At 41.9% G+C, this 18845-nt stretch overlaps 1 protein-coding gene and 1 non-coding gene across 2 annotated transcripts; one reads left to right on the plus strand and one right to left on the minus strand.

Moving 5' to 3' along the window:
• Positions 1-751: 751 nt before the first annotated feature.
• Positions 752-833, plus strand: trnas-gcu (transfer RNA serine (anticodon GCU)). Its single transcript has one exon. It is a non-coding gene; the product is annotated as a tRNA-Ser (tRNA).
• A 7323-nt stretch (positions 834-8156) lies between these two features.
• Positions 8157-11528, minus strand: cd248b (CD248 molecule, endosialin b). Its single transcript, XM_076980014.1, has one exon. The coding sequence runs from the start codon at positions 11346-11348 to the stop codon at positions 9285-9287; it is 2064 nt and encodes a 687-aa protein (XP_076836129.1). The 5' UTR covers positions 11349-11528; the 3' UTR covers positions 8157-9284.
• Between the last annotated feature and the right edge of the window lie 7317 nt (positions 11529-18845).

Here is an 18845-nt window from a genome sequence, read left to right on the forward strand (position 1 = left end):
AGCAAAGTGTCCATGCAATGAAATTTTACTCCATATAACAAAATGCAGAAGTCCAAAGTATTAATGGCCTTGAAACAGCAGTTGACAAAAACAAAAGACATCTAGCACACACAATGATTCTAGCAGGAATTTCGCTAACATCATGGTGGTCTGAACTGGCAGAGAATAACCAAACTGTAATTCCTGCTGAGGTCCTCATTGCCATAGTCTTGTACAACAATCAAGAATGCTTGAGGTTTTATTTGATTTAATCTAGCAAACCTGTCATCATCGTCTGATGAATTGTAGTGTCAGGTTTAGCTGTGAATGTCCCCTTCTCTGAATGCAGCTAAGCAGAGGACTGCTGAAATATGAAGACGGAAAGAGTTTTCGCTATATGACCAGTAGAGGGCAGCGTTTCCCCGACAGAAACGTTAAAACGTAGGAAGTATTAGAGTCACTCTTTACATCAGTTGACATTTAGCAGTTGCTAGCAAACTAACCATTACGCATAAAGTTAATTATTTCGTGCACTAAACCTGAAATCCATGTTATGAATAATTTCTTAAATAATAAAAAAACACTTGTCCTAAATAATTTACCTAGCTAGCTAGTTAGCTAATTCAAGGTTGACTGGCTAGCTAAATCACACGTTAGTGCTTACTTGTTGAATTGGTTTTGCCTATTTTGATTTGTCCATTTTAAAAATGTTTTAGGTTGGCGTTTACTGTGTTTCAATGTCTTATATCTTCAGCAAACAACGTGGCGTCGTGACGAGGTGGCCGAGTGGTTAAGGCGATGGACTGCTAATCCATTGTGCTCTGCACGCGTGGGTTCGAATCCCATCCTCGTCGAACACTTTTCTCACGGCCAAAGCTGTGTCTTTTTGTTTAACGGGAATGCTTTTAAAATATTAAGAACTGTATATCCATACAATAATTTGTTTTAATTGTTTAAAATTTTAAACAAAGCTGTCTGTATTTCTCAATTTTACAATGAACTTTTTCACTCTTCTACTCTTCTCCCGGACAGTATCATTTTCAGTGGAGCTGGGTATGACCAGTGACCTACTACTAATAAGAATAATAAATACTCAGTGTCATTTTAATCAATTTTGTTTCTGCGTGCACATGCATGTGTATTAGATGGGGCAAGGGGAAATAAAGGTTTGCTTTAATTCATAAGATGCATAGAATTGTTCTTTGGATCGAATCTTCTTGTGCTTGATTATTATAATACTGGTTATTTATAATTAGTGGTGTCAATTCCAGGTTCAGAGATTAAAAGTCCTCACCAGGATTTTGCTCAAGCTTGCTAAATTTTCTAATTAGCAATCCAAGTAAAATTAGTGGAATCAACACAATCCAGGACTTTTAATCTCTGAACCTGGAATTGACACCTCTATTTATAATAACACGTATGATTAAGTGTAGGTGGTTAATGATGTCAAACAGGGAGGTTTTGTTTTTGAGGGATGCAGAGTTTTTCCATTGATATGTGATTGATAATTATAACAAGCCATGGTAATGCTGGACATTGATAATTATAATGAGTATAATGAGGGTAATGCTGGATGCCAAGGTGAGGGAGCAGTTCAAACAATGCAGGTTTATTTCACAGATAATAGCACCTTTACAAGAGACAGGTGAGATGAATAATATGAATGAACACACACACCCACACCCAAGGGTGGAACGTCCGGGAGCGGCCAGCGCTAGCGCCCTGGAACCGCACCGACAGGTGGAGCCAGAGCCAAAAACTGCGGCAACCGGACCGACCCCAGGAGCACACGCTCTGGGGGAGGAACTGCCCACAAACTCACCCTAGACCACTCTCCCTGGGAGATCAGGGTGGGACAGACATGGCACAAAGACAGGGACAAACACAATAAACAATAACGGGAAGGGGCACTGACATAAACAGGAGGTTGGGCAAAAACCCAGAAACATGCACACACACGAACAGTGACAGGAAGGAACACTAATTGTCCAGGGCGCCATGGGAGACTCCCCATGCCCACCTGGGGCCTCAACCCCCCAGCAGTGGCCGCCTGTTAGGGTCCCCTGGAACCCTTGTGATGCGCACCATCACTGGGCACTGTAGGATAAAAAGTTACACTCCTTGGTCCCACGGGGGAGCGCGGTGCCCTCATAGAGCACTCGGAAAGGGGGGGAGCGGCCGTCCCTGTCCGCATAGCAAACCGTCTCAGAGGAGCACTCAGACGGAGGCTGACTTACTCACCATGGTACTCCACGGTGTCAGCTGAGTACTCTGATGGAGGGGGGCGGGAAACACTGATAACACTGATAAAACACAGAAACACTGATAAAGGCAAGTCTAATGTATTTTCTTTTACATTTTTCTTTTACCTTTGTTAGTGGTGTTGTAAAATATTTTTAAATGCTCCCAATGCCATATATCTATAGATAAGATTGTTGTGAGAATGGTATTATTGTAATATTGTCAAATACCTGACACACGACCGACCTTCAACGTTGAAATGTGGTTGAAATACTGTCTGTTGTTGTTTCAATGTTGAAACAACGTTTAATGTTAACTTGGTGCAGACCCTCCATGATCCTGGGCAATCATATTCATGATTGAGAAGAGCATACGCCTCCGGGCTCTGACTTTTCAGAAGAGGAGGTTAGTCTGCCTCCCTCAGAGTACTCAGCTGAGACGGTGGACTATCTGGGTGAGGAGCTCCGCCCCCCTCCATCAGAGTACTCAGCTGAGACGGTGGACTATCTGGGTGAGGAGCTCCGCCCCCCTCCATCAGAGTACTCAGCTGAGACGGTGGACTATCTGGGTGAGGAGCTCCGCCCCCCTCCATCAGAGTACTCAGCTGAGACGGTGGACTATCTGGGTGAGGAGCTCCGCCCCCCTCCATCAGAGTACTCAGCTGACACAGTGAAGTCAGTCCGGGTTCCACACTATCTAGTTGGATCTAGATCCAGCTCCACCCCCTGGACTTTTGATTCTGCAGCGAGGGGTATCTCGGTTTTACACTGACTTTTTGCGGGATATTTTTGTAGGACCTGGCAACCCTGACGCTGGGAGAGTTCGGCTCACTTGTCATCGTGTTAAGTTAAGCAAAGTCAAAATTTAGTCAATACCTGAGGAGCATAATATTATTAATTACACATAGAGTTATTAAAACAGGCGACCCCAGTAACTAGGGCTGGTTAGCTGGTTAGCTATTTTGGCTAGGTGTTGTGAGGATGCCTGACTAGATAGCATGAGCAAACATTAGAAACAAGTGGAGGAAAAATCTATATTTTTACAAGTGGCTAGTTTGTGAGATTTAGTATAAGCAAACTTTAGCTGTTAATGCGTGGACACATGTGACGCTAAAGTCAGTAACGTTGTATTTTAGGTTTGGTTGCTAATGTAGTTTCTCATAGGAAGCCGAAGTGGACCACTGTGTAGAATTACTGTGCGTTCACACCGAAAGCGACGAGAGCGACACGGCGACCGGAAGTCATTCATTTTCAATGAGAGTGAGCGACACCCAGCGACGCGACGCGGCGCGACGCGAAGTGAGCGATTCGAGACGCGAACAAGTTGAGCTTGGCTCAACTTTATGCAAATGAGCAGTGACGCGCGGCGGCGACTACCAATCAGAAAGTATGTTTGCACCCTCCTCCGAAACCGCACCTCTGACTTTGGTTCCTACTGATTATTTGTTCCGATTGCAAAATGGAGGAGAGATTAATAGTGGCTGTCTCTGGATGTCCCGCACTTTACGATGTTTATTTTTGGAGGGAATACTGTTCATTTGTTAAAAAACATCTGCAATAAATTAGCGTATACCCTATTATTGATTATGATTTTTTAAATTCCTGTTTGATCTTCGGGTCTGGGGTAAAAAGTAAAAAAAATACATAAACATTTTAGGTTTATATACTATATGTGTTTTATACACACACTATGTTTTATACACGCACTCCTTTATAATCGTGTGTCCTGTAATCAATAGATTAAAATAAATATTGCGTCCTGCTTTAAAAACGTGATTTGCATATCTGTCACGTGCTGCATGCAGGCGTGATGTTGGACACGCCCCCACGCGACGCGATGCTGGCGACTCGGCGACGGAGAGCGATTTTATCGCTTTCGGTGTGAACGCACAGTTACATAACATCTAATGGTAGTATTAGCCGATGGCGCCGTTTTTGAAATGCGTGGCACTGCATGTGCAGAGAGGTGATGGATGGAGAGGTGCAGAGAGGTGATGGCACTGAGGCTGGACAAATGGTACATGAATTGAAAACGAGTACATTGGCTGATTTACATTTGTTCACTTGGCTGAAATGAGTTAAACTGGTAAGTGCTGCTGTTTTAGTTGTTGTCCTTTTTGCTTCATAGTTTGGGCGCGAAATATAAATGTATAATGCAGGTCCTTTTAATTTTTTCTTCTTGCATATATACGTGGTATATCATCTATTAATATCAATGCATTTTTTCTGTTTCACCAGAGATAATCTCGCAAGACTGTAAAGAGTGAGTGGAATACATTGGGAGAGTATATTTTAAGTTAAGGTAAGCTAAGTCATATTCTGTAGAGAAAGTATGATTGTTTCTTGGCTGGAAACAATCATACTTTGTTGGAATTTCTTGGAAACAGGGAAGCTGATGAGCATACAATGGGTGCGAGCGATGCACTATTGAAGGACAATATGTGGACCACAGGGTTGTGTATAATTACCAGTCAGAAGAGAATATTTTGATAAGAACAGATGAGGAATTCAACAGGCAGTCTTACTCTTCACACCAAAGTGGATGCTCACCCCTGATAGATGCAGGCTTGCTGTGCATACGGTCATTTGTGTTAGACTACATGCATCTGGTGTGCTTAGGAGTGGTTAGACGCTTACTAACCTTTCTCAAACAGGGACCAAGACGGTGTAAACTGTCTCAGAGGCAGATTGGTGAAATTTCATCTAAACTTGTGTCTCTGCATGGAAAATTACCAAGAGAATTTGCCAGACAACCCCGGAGTCTTGCTGTTCTGGACAGATGGAAAGCAACAGAGTTCCGACAGTTTTTACTGTACACAGGACCTGTTGCTTTTCAAGCGGTGTTGCCTGAGAGCTTTTACAACCACTTCCTGACACTGTTGCCATGTCCATCCTATTACACTCTGATGACCGCACAAGAAATGCATATACTACCTATGCTGGGGAATTGCTGATGCATTTTTATAAAACATCTACAAAGCTCTACAGCTCTATCTTCTCTTCGTACAATGTCCACTCTCTTACCCACTTGGCAGATGATGGTAAACATTTTGGAACTTCATTAAATGAAATTTCTGCATTTCAGTTTGAAAACCATCTACAGAAACGAAAGAAACGTGTCAGGAATGCAAAAATCCCCATTTCACAACTGTCTAAGAGGATAGCGGAAATGGATAACGCTAAAGTTTGCATTACACCAACACCACACCAGACATTTGTGTCCAACAAAAAGAAGGATTCCTGTTTTCTTGTTGGAGATTGCTATGCATTTGTGAAGGAAAAGAGGACAGATGGAATGTGTGTCTGTGATGTGTACCACCTCAACAGTTTAGACAGGTTCTTTGATAAACCATGTGACTCTAAACTCATCAACATGGCACATCTGAAGCATGAAAGAAGAAATGGAAAACGAAAGCTAACTGAGCAAAAGGATTTGATGAGGAAAGTTGTCTGTCTTCCTTGTGGAAGTGGCCTTGTTCTGATGCCAATGCTTCATGGCAGTGAAAGGTGTTAGACATGGTCATTTTTTCCTCACACACATTCAGTGTTTTAAAGATGTTGTGACCACCATATTTTATACAAAACACATGCCAACAAAAAACAGTAGTTACAATACAAGTTACTAATAGAAGCAGCTTTCAAATTGTGTTTCTGTTTGTTGAATAGTACAAGGCTAAAACAATGTGGGCAAGAGCTGTATGGAGAGAAGGCAGCACAGAGATGGAGGAAGTCATACCATCCTGTTGGGTGAAGAACGATTGTGTGTATTGGCCTAATCCAGAAGAAAAAATAGCAATGAAAACCTGCAAAGAGCCAGAGGATGCATGGATAGAATTCCTTGTGATAAAGGTGAAATTTCAGTCAGGTATGTAATGAACACAATTTATTTACACACTGCCAATTGCATGCTTGAACGAATTCAGAATGCATCTGGTATTTTGGGTCAGATGCAGAGAAATACATGATGCATGTGATCCTTGACTTCTTAAACACTATAGAACCACTGGTGGTTTATGGCTTTTTTTTCTTTACTGGCTCTTTTTTCATTGCTTTCCATGTAGTTCCTATTAATTCTATTAAATATATGCTTGAATTGTTAATTTTCTAATATTAAGTATGTAATAATGTCTTTCAGATAACAGAAAGGAATGTAAAAACTATGATTTGCTGCTCAATATATTCTTGTTTATCAGAACTCTCACAAATGGCTTGATGGCCAAGATGAGCCTAAAGGAGAGATGTGGGAAACTGCCATTTTCAGAGTCTGTGCTCTGCAATGTCATCTGTGGTAAGTTTAGAAAAATGTTAATTAGGGTCTAAGTAAATTGTCAGATTTTTTTTTCTTTTTCTTGGGGCAAAGGTCTCTCCCTCTGTGTCTATAGAACTGTCACTATAGTTCACTAAGGTAAACAATAGGGGACATTGCCGATTCTTGGATGCATCACCATGCAGGACGTGAATCGATTCACAAATGACAAATTTTCTAGATGTTAGCTTTAACTCCGAACGTAATAACGGAACGCAAAAAGCTGAACTCAGAAATGAGGAAGTGTTGTACCTGGACAGTTTTTCTACTGCACACATAAGAGAGGAGCGTGCAGCTTAATTATATTTTTATCTTTCACGTCACGTTTAAAATTGAATTTGTATCGTGAGGAATGTATTTATTTATTTATTTATTTATTTATTTATTAAACAGGTATTATTAAACACTGAAACTGTGAGTGTGTATGTGTACGTTCTGTACCATGGACAGCGCGTCAGGGGTATGAAGTTAGCCTCATAGCTGCAGGCTTCCTTTTAATCTTCTAGCCCTTCTTAAATCACGCAAAAGGCACAGGTTGCACTCGATGCCAGAATATGACTTCAGCGTGATATTAAAAGATGAGCAGATAACTGAAGTGATTTTCTGGTTTTATAAACACACTTTTGACATGCAATGGAATGGAATAATGGAATAACAATGTACAGTTAAAAATAATTTGGCACTGTACACAGGGTGTACAGTATTTATGACCATAAACTAACATGTGTTTTGCTTTTCTTCTTTAGACACCGTTCTCAGCACACACGCAGTCACAAAACAGGAGGTAATGAAGACTATGGCGAAATACCTGAAATATGCACCGGAGCGGTTGGGTGGTGGTGGCCGCAAGAAACAAGATTGACATTATTATACTGTACTCTACTTTGACATTCTTCAATACCCTGTAATTGCTGGATATTTTGTTTTTAGAAAATTCTCAGAAGAAATGTACAGAGAATAAAAAAAATACAATTGTTTTTTGTTCATTATGGCGTAGTTATACAGTACGCCATACTACAGTAGTTTTTTTTCCTCTCCCATGCAATTTTGAGCATCATGAACGTGAATTTAGTGGCATATCAACGTTGATTCACTTCTCAAAATCGACACCAAATACAACGTTGATTCAACCATAACATTCGATGTTGATTCAACGTTGAAATGCCTGCTGGGACAGTATATGCTTAAGATGTGTGATGCCTTATTTCACTCTAGAAATAAGTATTGTTTTTCTTCATTTATAAGGAAGTCACAATTGTTCCAGATGGAGTATGGTGGGTGGGTGTTGTTGTGGTTATGTGGAAGTTCCAAGAAGAACATTCTAATCTAACATTAATCAGATAAATGTAAAAATAATCCAAGATCACGTCATGAATTTCCGAAGCCATTAACTACACAAAAACATATTAGTGCCCAGTGGGCCAGTTTTCTCAACAACATATAGCCTATATATATATATATATAGCTCTTGATTATTCATTAAAGTGTACACTGCAGTAAATGTATACTGTACACTGCAGTAAAATGACACTACATGGAATCACTTATTTCCATCTCTTAACTGCTGATTTCGTAGCCATACAGCTGCAGGAAACCAGCAAACACCTAGAACAAACAAATAACAAATGAAAGACACGAGCTGTTTCAGAGAGAACATGGCTGTTATTTACAAAATCTACACATTCAACAGGCAAATGACAGACACAAGTTAAGTTCATTTAGCTAAGCGCACTATTTGCCAACCAGCAACAAACATTAATAAACAAATGTAGCTCTATTTTTTTTAGAAATTGCAGGCAGCCTCTAGCTATACGATACCTGAGTATAAAAGATTTAAATTGGTACACTTCCTGGAATTACTGAGCTTACGCAAATATATTCCATTGTCTTTATCCTGTAATGTGTGTTAACAAGTAAAGCTATCTCAAATGTGCTTGAAAGGCTAGCTAGAGAAGCGACAAACATACACAGGGTAGCCAACAAAATAGTTATTTTTAGTTTGGCAAGGTAGCTAAGTAACTGAAATGTAATGGCCTGGTATTATAAAAAGCGAGAAGGATATTATAACTCAACTTGCTACACGTGTGTTTTCACTATAGGCATCGGGGAGCCTTTTCCAGCTTTTTTTTTAACTGGTTGACTTCTGTCATTTTCGCTCTGGTACAGTTCCTTACTTAAATCCTAAAATAATAATCAATGTAGATAGATTAAAGTACTTTTTGCACCAAAAGCAATTGGATTTTTCTGAATGCCTGTAGAAACTGTTTGCTACGTAGTTACTGGATGTTATTGTTTGGAGGCAGATCTCTACATCACAGGTCTCACGTGCAGTGATGTCCAGTCACCTACTGGGGGCGCTATAACATAAAGTAAACAGACCACAGCACACGAATCAAAGATTCGTTCAAAGAATAGAGCTTCAAAAAATGTTTGTACTAAGCTGCACAGTCCAAAAAGAATCTATGTGTATATCTATGCACACCAGCACTATTTTGATTAGCAAAAACAGACACAGAACCACAGCAAAAATACTAATACAAAATATGTCTGTATTAAAATCCTTCTTTGCTTCCAAGTGGAAACATACTGCTTTGGTTAAACTGCTCAAAAATTATCCAACATCAGAGTATCAAATTATGGATTTTGGCACCTTTAAAAAGATGAATCATACAAGAGTGGCATCAGTGTAACTGAAAAACAGGCAGAGATTTTTTAATCACTGCTGTTTAGTAAAAGTCAAAATGTCCTTTTAAAAGTCTTCAGGCCTGTGATTTTGCAGTGCTTGATTTTGCAGGTCTGGAGTTGGTAGTCCAGCTATAACAATCTGTCACACTTTTATTACGTGGCTCCACAGCAAAGCTTGTGCAATACACAATGCCTAGTGCTAGCATGACCACAATAAAGACACAGAGAGGCACTAGCAGTGCTACAAGCAACCAGCTTCTGTCGTGCTTCTTCTTGCCATGCTGATCTGGGCTGGAGGATGGTGGCAATTGTCCCTCAAGCATTTGAGATGTTGATGGAGTTACCCTGCCAGAATGTCCCTTTCCCTTTGGTGATAACGCAGTTGATGGTATGTCATAATTTGTATCTTTGTCTTGTGCTTTGTCATCAGTTACTGCTGATATCCTGCTATTAATCAGCCACTGATTACTTGAGGTTGCAGTTTCCATTAGCCAATCTTGGGTTGGAGAACTAGAGGTCTGCTCTGCTCCGTCAGGGTCCTGGGAGGTGAGATGGGTCTCCTGTGGTATGTCTGTAATCCAGGCCAAATCTGTGGGAAGCCACGCAACGTTTGGGGGATCGGTTAGCCACTCCAGAGGACCGGCTTCTGTCACCACATCAGTCATATAGCTGGGGTTGTACCACGGGAGGGTCACTGGGGCAGCTGGTTCAACAGTTGTGTAATACCCAGTTTCCTCTTCAGTGTGCAGACACGAATACTGGTCCTGCTGCAACTCATAGCCTGCATAACAGTGACACTCAAATCCGCCCATGTAATTTTCACATATCTGCTCACAAGTGCCAGGAATTTGGCACTCGTCAATATCTTCACACCGGGCTGAATCCTCCATCACAGTCGAATATCCCAAAAGGCAAAGGCACGTGTAGGACCCAGGGGAGTTCTCGCAAGACTGCTCACAGCTGTCTTCCTTGCACTCGTCCACATCCAAACACTCTCCAAACTCAGACAGCTGATAGCCCTCATTGCAGCGGCACTCAAATGTTCCTGGTGCGTTGACGCAGATCTGGGGACAGGGCGTTTGGGAGCACTCATCAATGTCAAGGCAGTTTTTACCATCTTGCGAGAGGAGAAATCCTTCAGGGCACCTGCAGTGGTATCCACCAGAACTGGGCTCGCAATCGAACTCACAGTCGGCACTGTGGCAAGGATCCAGGGGCTGGCAGCTCTGCCCGTCCTCGCCTAGCTTGAAATCCTCAGAGCACTCACAGTGGTAGTCAGAGCCTGCGTTCACACAGTAGTGCTCGCAGCCCCCGTTATCCTTCTCACACCAGTCCGTGGGTGCGTCTGAGCAGAGCGGCGCGTCCCGAGACCAGCCATGTAGCATGCAGAGCACAGACTGGTCCCCCTTAGAACCATCTGGGCAGGGCAGGGTGGCCACGGAACCAAAGGGAACGTGGGTGAGCAGGGTGCTAAGCAGGTTAAACGGGGTGGTGTAGAGGGCGGGGCCCCTACCTTCGCTCCGCAGGGCAGGGCACATGCTTTGGTATGTGTAGCGGCACAAGAAGCCATCCACAGGCAGCATGCATGAGCCGTCCAGCCACTTGAAGTTGTTCTGGTCACTGCCGCTTTTGTCCGTGGTGTTGTAGGTGACGACCACGCAGCGAGGGGCCGAGCAGGTGCCGGGCAAGTCGTCCCGCTGCCAGTTGGTGTAGTCCGTGTCCTGGTCCCCTGTTATCCAGGTGAAGCCCCTCAGAGGGCGCGTGGCGGAGCACTGGCGGGGCTGTCGCTGGAGACCGATCCACAGCCTGAGCTTGGGCCGGGGGCCACGTCGTTCGCCCGCCAGCAGCAGCTCATGGATCAGCGCGGCCTCCTCCGGCCGCTTCACGGTAGCCAGGTTTCCCCCTTTCTCCCTGCAGCTCCTCCAGGACTCCCTGAAGGTCTTGCGTTGGAGATGGATAGAGTAGCATCCTTCAGCACTGCACACTCCGTCGTGCTCTTGCAAATTCTGTCCCAACGTCCTCTGAGGCCAGTAAATAAATAGCACCGCAAACAAAAGACAAGGGTACGCAGTGCTGCACATCTTTCTTGGAGTCCAGACTTCTGCTGCCTGTCGGTCCCTCCTTTGTTTGGCTGGCATGTTTTTCACTCTTATTGTCCCTTGTGTTACTCACTTGTTGCTTCCCCTTCAAAGGAGCTCTCGCAGTTGTTCATAAACCCTCCTGAAACTCGGGTCTCTCTGCCTGGAAAGACTTTGGTCTTCAGCCCATCTGCAGCAGAGAGACGGTGAGGGAAGGCACAGACGTATGTTTTTGGAAGGGGGGGCGGGTAATAAGGGAGTGTGGAGGGCGGGGGGGTTGGGGAGGGGGTTGGGGAGGGGGTCTTTGGCCTGTGGTTTTCACCGGAGCCGTATGGTTTTCATAAGGCTGTTTAAGGAAATAGTTTGTAACGCTGCCACACAGCTCCAGCCGCTGATCATCGACCTGCAGCATCACAACTACTGCACGTTCTGAGAGTCATTCGATTGTTTTTGTTTTGTTTTGTTTTTTATCTCTTCCATGTTCGGAGTTCTTCTGAGTTCTTGAGCTGATATCTTGAGTAGGAGAATTAATATGAGTTTCCTTTGATGGATACAATTGTTTTTTTCATTAATTTTACACAGTAGTATGTCATACTGTATTATTTTATTGAGACCTTATCTTAATTTGAGACCACTGGAGATTTCAGGAACTGTGAGTCGATATTAAAATCAAAATAAGTATGTTGTCAAAACAATGCTTTTGTAGATCATTGTAATGTAATGACCCATTAGAAAATTTATTATCATTCCTATTAAATGGGGATTTAGAGTATTACTGAGTATATTTAGAGTATAGTTTCTCACTATACATTCTATATAATGACAATTAGCTATTGAAGGGAAATATGTGAGCCGTAGTTATCTGATTCAGTCTGAAAAGTGAACAAAATAATGCAGGATCATGGTAAACATGAGAAATTTGAGCCTTTTGTCCTGGTCTGCCTGGATCACAGCCAAGCCAAAGCTAAAAGCCTGAACTTCAGTGGGAGACACAGCAGATGCTCTTATTTTGCATAACAGGGACAGTCTGTGTCTGCTCTTTCATCGACAATACAGACCATGATTCTCCTCCGTAATTCCCATCAGAAGTAAATCGTTCACTTCAAATGACTCACACTTCAGTTCACTGGTTAACAAAATTCCAACAAATGTTTCCATGCCTCTGGGGTAGGAAATAACATTGGATCCTTAGTCAGGGATATAGAAAAGAGGGATAAGCTTTGCTTTCCATCTGCTTCCAGGATTAAATCTGTGGATCACATTGGATCCTTCCATTAGGAGGATTCACATCGTTAACAACATGCCTATTGCATTTTCACTTGATGAGCTGATGAGAAAAGAAATGACCCATCAGTGTGAGATTTCACTGCAGACATCAAAAGTCGCAGCGTTGGTGAATATCAGGTATTGCAGGTAGTGCCACTGGGCCACAGAAGCTGCCCAGCGGTCAGACAGGCGCTTTTGTTCTTGGAGTCAAACTTTTTACAGTCTGTAAATCACATCAGCTTTCAGTTACTGTTCCTCTCAGGCCCGAGTTCAAGTCTCTCTACAGTTAACATTCTTTTTTCCCTTGAGCCAAAATGTACCTTTCTTAAATCCATCCCAAAAAAACTGCACTCTTCTCTTCCAAGTCAAACAGCTCAGTGCTAACCGTGGCCTTGCTTTACCTTCACTGTACCCACAATGCCCCTGTCCAAGGTGGGCGTACACGAAGACTGAAATAAAAAAATCTCCCTATGAACATTTATTACATTTATACAGAAGGCACAAAAGTGGCATGTTACGGAGATTGCAAGTTTCTAAAGCATGACCTTGCTGCTGAAAATAAGTAGATGACATAAAGTAACTTTTCTCTTTAATGTGTAATTCTCCAGGGACACTAATCTTCCAACTCCCCAGATGTTGAAACACACTTACTGTAGACACATCTGGCATGTGTTCCACACCGACTGTTTAGATTTGCATCTTGCCCTGAAATGCATGAAGGTTTCCAAGCTGAGAGCTGAAAGTCATCGCACTGAAGCTGTCACAACCGTGCTTGCATTTCGCATTCTGGAACATTTTTATGACATTCTGTCTGTATACACTGAAACGGTGAAATTGGTCAGCTGAACAATATTTTCCACCAATGTTTAAAATCCTTCTCAATAAAAAGATCCGGCTTGTTCCAAACTCTCAAATGTTTTGCTGACAAAACCCGTGACTGGAATAAAATTCTCCTGATAACCTTGAGAACTGCTTCAAAATGCGGCTTTATTGATCTGCACGACACTCCTCAGGCATATAAAGGTAAAGGGTGTTACAGCACTGCCTGCCAACTCTGTTAAAACCATCCCCAAGAAACAACCTGTAAGGTTTTGGATGGGTTTATTATGCCCAGATATCTGTAGCATGTCTGGCTACGTCTGCAGTGTGTACGCAGATCTCCATGAATAGTTTGGTTGAAAAGCTAGACAGCAGAGGAAACAGCAGTATCTGATTGGCCTTAGCATTTGACTTTAATTTCAACACAAATAAATGATGGTCATGAGCATTACAGAGAGTAACTTCCTGACCCAAGACTGGAGACTGTGGAGATCTTATCATGTGGGAACTCCTTTGTAACAGGGGAGTCCCATGTGTGAATCCAGTTGGGGGTTTTCACATATTATCAATATATTCATAACCTGACATCTCATTTGAAAAAAAAGCATATTTTAATAATTCACTATATCAAAACATTGATTTTATTATCTAGTTTACATTTTATACCTTAATAAGATTACCATAAGTCACATCCAACCATACCCAACCAATGCATGTCACTGCATCTCATCTTGTTAATAAAGTCTTAGCCAATTCCATCCTCACATGTTTTATGTTCCTTTATTCAATTTAAGTAAGTGAGCTTTTCAGATGATAAAAACCTACGTCAAGTGTTATAAATAGAAGCGAAATATGAACCCAAAAACAAAATAAGTCTTTGTACCTAATGCTCTTTTGATTTTATTACAAAATTGCATGTGGTTACTGAGTAAAACCCATTCACAGTCTTTTTTTTTTTTCAATTTCATTTCATTTTCACAAAAATGGTGCATTCTTGCAGAGCAGGAAGTACCCAACTCTGTAACATACACATAATCAGAGTCGCGTGAGACTCAGGGAATTTCCTGATGAGGAAAGTTGGGGAAACTGTTCCTTATTTTGAGTGGGTGAGGTTGGGGTGTGGGGCAATATCAACATCCTGTTTCCCTCCGTCTTGACAGCCCTACTCCCGGAGATATGACTGCCCTCTACAGATGTCTGCAATCACTTGGGTGTAGGGGGACACGGGCTGACCTTGAGACCTCTTCACACATGCTCAACTCCTGCACTTGCTTTTTCCACACACCCCCCATTCCAGCAAAGCAAAAGGTGTTTAATTAACTCTGATTACTCTTTCTGCCGCGGTGAAATACAACCCAGGACATGTGATTTATTTGCTGAATGCTTGACAGAACAGATATGTACAGATCTTTTAAAAAATGTTATTGCAGATTAATTCTGTGCTTAATAGAATAAATAGAAAAAGAGAAAAAGAAAATAGAGTGGGAATCAGTTGGAAAACTGTGCTCTGTTAATACCCCACCTGTGTAGTGTTTCACTCTGTCATGGCTGCTTATACACATTTGCATCAACATTTACTGACTGCCGATGACGTCTCCATTAATGTGAATCGTTATTAGAGAAAGTAACCTTTCCAGTTCTATTATAGATCTGTATTAGACATAGTAACCTGGCACATCTGAAAATCAAAGGGTCTGGAATATAATTTAATAAAAGGACACAATGATGCTTAAAGCATATGGCCGTTAATATGGTGCCTTTCAGTGTTATAACTTTAGATCATATATGACATGCGATCTTGTACCAGTGCTTTCATCCCTGGTATTGTGTTCAGTCAGAATGCTCTAAGGAGCAGTCAGTCCCTCCACATTCGCCAATGTTTTGTTTTTTTTTTGTCTTTTTCACCACCAGACAGCAGACAAAGGCTTGCATCTCTCTCCTGCTCTCTTTCTCTTTGGTTTTTTTTTTTTTGTTAGATTCGTTCTTTAATACTTCAGCCTTTTCCGTCTGGTGATGTGAGCAGCATGTGGTGCCTCCATTACTGCTGATCTATACAGCATGTGCACTTTCTCTCTCTATGGACTCACTCGCCTGGAAGTGGAAACCTTCATACATACCTTGAGCCTCCTTTCATGCTGCAGAGGTGTATTTGGGTCAGGATTGTTGGCCAGGGATGACTAAAGGGGATACTGCTCCCAAATATCTGAGCTGGGTTAGCCTTCTGTACAGGACTCCTCACTCTCCAGAGTCTAAACATAATGAATAATGAGGGCAAAAAAAATGAAACCTCCACTGAAGACATCTCAGAGAATTGTGAGGATTTTGCTGTCCAAACTGTATCAAGAGTTTAGCAGATTCACAAGTGGACGGTGTAGACTTTTCCTGGTCTCTGCTACTAGTTTGGTGAGTAGACAATGAAAGGGAAAATGTTGGTTTCTGCAGACAGTATGCATAAACTAGTTATTGATATTGCTCCGCTTAGATCACCACTTTGTTGGTAATGTTGTGGGTAGGCTGGATTTTCCCTCTTACCTATTACAAAATACCATGGTCCTGTCTACACATAGTTGAACCATAGCAAGAGGCCTCCTTAGGATCTGAAATACCCAGAATGCCCTGTACATATTGCACTGTGATTTTCTGCAAGCAGACAGTATCATATGTGTCAGACTGCACAAAGAACTTGGCCTCTGCCTTTCAGCTTTTCCTTTCCTCCATCACAACACCAAAGCCATGGTCACCGTGCCCAGTTCACCAGTGATTATGGTCTCTACAAAAACAAGTTGTCAAGTTGAGGTCCCAGTCACTATATGAGTACTGATTTAATGGGTCCCAAAGTTTGTTTATTGACTCTGTGTACCAAGGCATGTCTACCCATATGGAGGTCTCTCAGCATGGAGGCACTGGCCACTCAGGATTCATTAGACATACTGAAGCTATTAGCCCAAGCCATGTGGCACATTGACTCACCGGAGCAAATTCTCTACATTTTTTCATCTCATGGAAGTGTCCTCCAGTACTGGGTTTCTATTATTTCAGGCCTTGAGCGGTGCAAGTTGAAATGAAGCTGGCCTCCTGCAGGGAGGAGGGTTGAACTGAGGACCCTTTTCATCACTATCACCTAAAAAAACTTCAGGGATGCATGTCTGCAGGAGACAACAAGCAGAATGCATTTTTTTATTAGTTTGACTGTAGTGGAGTGGGGAGTTGGGGGACAACACATACCTTTAAAGATACGTAAGAAGGTCCAGTCTTGTGAGTGCAGTAAAAGTTCAGAAGAATTCAAGGTTTCAAGAATTTGATATAGTTTATGTCAAAACCTACCAAGGAATTCGATGGTTTGATGGAATCCCAAATTCAGACTTAACATGTAAGGGAAATATGGTATGGTTTGTGGTTTTTTTGAGATGTGAAATGTTTTTACAACTACAGTGGAACATCTGTGGAGCTTTTCTTAAATTTGCTTAGGCTCACTGAAACAACAGTAGAAAAAAATATGAATTTTAGAAATGTTTTCTATAAATAAATCTCTTTATACTCCAGTACATTTAATCAGAATCAGGAGTTCATAGCCATGCTGTTATAACAGAAACCCCCCCTGTTGTCTTTGCAAAGATATCAAATAAAGAATCAAATGAAGGCTAGAGATTGTGGTTTTCAAATCTCAGTCTTGTAACATCGTGGATAAACTTGGCTATTAGAATCTACAAAGATCTTCACAGCAACTTCGTTCCACCCTGATGTCTGTTCAAGTGATCGAAATGATGTAAAGTTTGCAAAAGCACAATTAAAGAGACGTTTGGAAATGACTTGAACAAATGTGTTACCTTTGAGAGTCATTGGATATGAATTTCTAAATGGAGATTCCAGGTTTTGCTCTATCTTGCCCAAGCAATCATGCAGTCATAATATAAAACCCCATAACAATAGCTGGTAGAGAAAATGGAGGTATTAGAATGGGACTGGATGGAGATTTGAATGGAAAATAAAGGAAAAGACGATCAGATGTTCTATATTTCACAGGGTAGGTGGTGAAGACTAATAAAGAGAAGGCTTTCTGGAAAGGATGTTGTCATGACATAAAAGTTTTTGATGGAATGAAGTTACATATGCTTCGGTATTTCCATGATCCACGCTTACTTCTAGCAGAGCGCTAATCGGTGACAGCTTGCTCTTTGTAACCGGCTACTGACCCCCTCTGGAACACTGACAAATCTTAAAAGTAAATTATGCTATCCCAGTGGAATATGTTATTTCATATGGCTACTGTAGCTCAAAGTTATTCCTGCAGTGTCTGGGACCCTGCATGAGTGACTGGTGTGAGTTACAAGGTCAGCAGATGAGTAACCCCCTTTTGAGGAACACACAAGCAGGACATTCTACTCACATCAGGCAGTGGATATTAAAAAACTGTTTATACTGATTACAAAAACAGCACATTTCTACAGCTCAGAACAACAAATAAATCAGTGTTGTAAATAAAACAGCTTCAACTCAGACCAGCTACCACTATATTTCATACGTCTCTGTCATTTACCGAGCCAGTGGAAAACCATATAAAACCCATATGTGCATATGACAAAAGCGTACTGAACAATACACAATGTTCTGTGAAAATCACACAGAAATTTCCAAGGTTTCAAAAGGCTGATGATAATTATGGAATGATCAAGTCAGAGGTAAAAAAAACACAATAAAACACATATATGGATACTGCACTTCTTTCCCTGTTGTTTTATTAACAAGTTTGAATACGTAAGTATGGAGAGATTTTTTTCACCTACACTGAGGTGAAAAATGTACATTTAGTAGAATGTGTTTTTGTGATTTTATTTATTTTTTGTTGTTTTGTATACTTTTTTTCCATCAGTATGGCTTTTCTCTGTTCTGTGCTGCTGTTCTGGACACCCTGTGTGAGGGTCAGTGTGGATCAAGTGGAGGTCAGCAGATTTGATTGGAGTGTTGCGGTAACCTGCAGACAGGCCCCGCGCGTCCTGCGTGTCCCGCGTGTCCCCCCCGCGCCTCTCTGGTTACAGCCCTCCGATATGCTGCGTTTGGGTTTCTAGCGGGGCCTCGCGAGGACGCTGGAATTAAAGTTTCCTGGAGCAGGACCCAGTTCAGCAGATTCCCTCAGAAGAGAGCTCAACGTCTATTTAACACTCCAAACACATGGCAAGAGAAAAGCAAAGTGCTCAGCTTACTCGGGCGCTGGGTCTTCACTGACACGTGTGCATGGGCAGACGAATGCCGATTGTTCTTCTGGGCCTGAACTATATCATTCTATTTGATGTCCAGTTGGTCAATGTGAACACCACCCCCGACACAAACACACAATAAATACCAGGGAAATTTCATGCCTTGTACTTGTACAATGTATGACAATTAAGTTTTCTGTTTCTGTATTCTGTATCTAGCGATGAGTAGCGATGAATCTTTGTGCTTTGAAATTCAGTTTCTGGTGGAAAACAGGAA

Source organism: Brachyhypopomus gauderio, chromosome 18 (assembly GCF_052324685.1).
Source record: "Brachyhypopomus gauderio isolate BG-103 chromosome 18, BGAUD_0.2, whole genome shotgun sequence".
Classification (NCBI taxonomy): Eukaryota; Metazoa; Chordata; class Actinopteri; order Gymnotiformes; family Hypopomidae; genus Brachyhypopomus; species Brachyhypopomus gauderio.